This window comes from Vigna unguiculata, chromosome 3 (assembly GCF_004118075.2).
Source record: "Vigna unguiculata cultivar IT97K-499-35 chromosome 3, ASM411807v1, whole genome shotgun sequence".
Classification (NCBI taxonomy): Eukaryota; Viridiplantae; Streptophyta; class Magnoliopsida; order Fabales; family Fabaceae; genus Vigna; species Vigna unguiculata.
The window spans coordinates 16330987-16332630 of record NC_040281.1 but is presented as its reverse complement, the minus strand read 5'-3'; the positions used below and the strand labels follow the sequence as shown (position 1 = coordinate 16332630).

The 1644-nt window shown below is 36.6% G+C and overlaps 1 protein-coding gene across 1 annotated transcript; it reads left to right on the top strand.

Annotated features, from left to right (window-relative positions):
- The first annotated feature begins 923 nt into the window (after nt 1-923).
- Nucleotides 924-1250, top strand: LOC114175086 (CLAVATA3/ESR (CLE)-related protein TDIF-like). The gene has a single exon (XM_028059844.1). It carries the CDS (start codon nt 924-926, stop codon nt 1248-1250), a length of 327 nt encoding a protein of 108 aa, XP_027915645.1.
- The last annotated feature ends 394 nt before the right edge of the window (nt 1251-1644 follow it).

The window sequence follows — 1644 nt, the reverse complement described above, 5'->3', positions numbered from 1 at the left end:
AAGCCACTCCAATTTGAAAAAAAAAACCGACTTCTACTTAAATGATTATAAAAAGATTTCATGAATGTTCCCCAGAGAAAAGTAAAAAATAAAATAAAACAAGCACTTCTACTGTTTTTGCATTAGATGCTGCGCCCTACATTTCCAAGCACCAGTTCAGAATCCATGGCAAAGCTTGGCAACAACACTGAAGTCCTCACTGAACAAGATGAGGAGGAAAGTAAGATCAATTACAATTTTCAATGCTTATTGCTATTTCTCTGTTCTTCTTCCAACAATTTCTAATTTGTACTTGTACTTGCTCTTCATCCTACTTACCTCTCTCATCATCACTAAAATACTTGAAATTGTTGGAAATGTTACTCTTCTCTCTTTCATGAAAGTAGGTTTTAATTGACACTTGAGTTTGATAAGGTAATTAGTACTTAAAACAGGAGTGATAGTTTAAACGAAAAGGTTAAAGTTATGGCCGGGAAAACAAATGCTGTTATAGTAAAAAAAATAGCATCTGTGTTTATATGCCACTTGGCACTTGCTGTGTGCTGCCACCTGTGTGTGGTGTATGTTTACTTTAGATTTGGATGCCATCATAGCAATACCATAGTTGCAATCACATTGGCACTCATCACAAAGAAGTTGAATATGACCATGCAGAAATTTTCATGAATCCCTGCTTTCCCTTTTTATATATATTCAGGAGACTTTCTCTTTCTCTCTTTTATATGTACCTAAACTTCTTTTTCATTATATATCCCCCACTACCTTCAACAATTATCTACCTTCTCTGTCACCTTGAGCTCCAAAAAGTTTTTCACCATATTTGCATATTCACATTTCACATATCCCTTTCACTTTGCTGTTGTTGCTCACCCTTCTAGCTAGCCATGATTCTTGGGTGATCTTCATAAGCCACTTTGTTTTGCATGGCTGCTGATACAACATCTTCCTTCTCCACTTACATGGTCCTCTTCATCTCCTTGCTCCTACTTTCTCACTTCACTATGGCCATGCTAGAACATAGTTTTTCTCCTTCAACATCAAGCAAAGAGGGTGCCAAGAAGAGCAACACCAAGGTTGTTGCTTCAGCAAGGGAAGACAGTGAACAAAATTCCAAGGATATGGCAGTAGGACAAACGGAAAAATGCAGCGTTCATGTTCCAAAGAGAGAGCACTCTCAATCTCCGAACAGGATCTTCAATGCCAGTGTTCATGAAGTCCCCAGTGGTCCAAATCCCATTTCAAACAGGTAAATTCTGTAGTAGGAGAAAGAAGATCCACAAGAATGAACAGGGAAAGAAAAAGTATTGTTACCAACCATGGTTTATGGCTTTCACATTTTTTCTTTAAACTTTTTCTTTTCCCCTTTTTCTGGGTTTTGTTTTTGTCCATTTGCAAAGGATTATTTTGGATTTCTAAGGCTTCAGAGTTTGTTTGATATCAGTGAAGTCTTTCTTCACATTGTTGCAATGAAATTGAAAGCATGATCATGTACCAATGATTTAAACATGAGAGGATGTGTATAAGAGATTCTATACTTGTTGTCATCATCATGTTATGTTATTGGATAGCAAGGAATGAATCACTTGATGGTTCAAATTTGTAATGGTTTTGTGTCCTTTTTGTTTATGATGAGTTGGGTGCTTA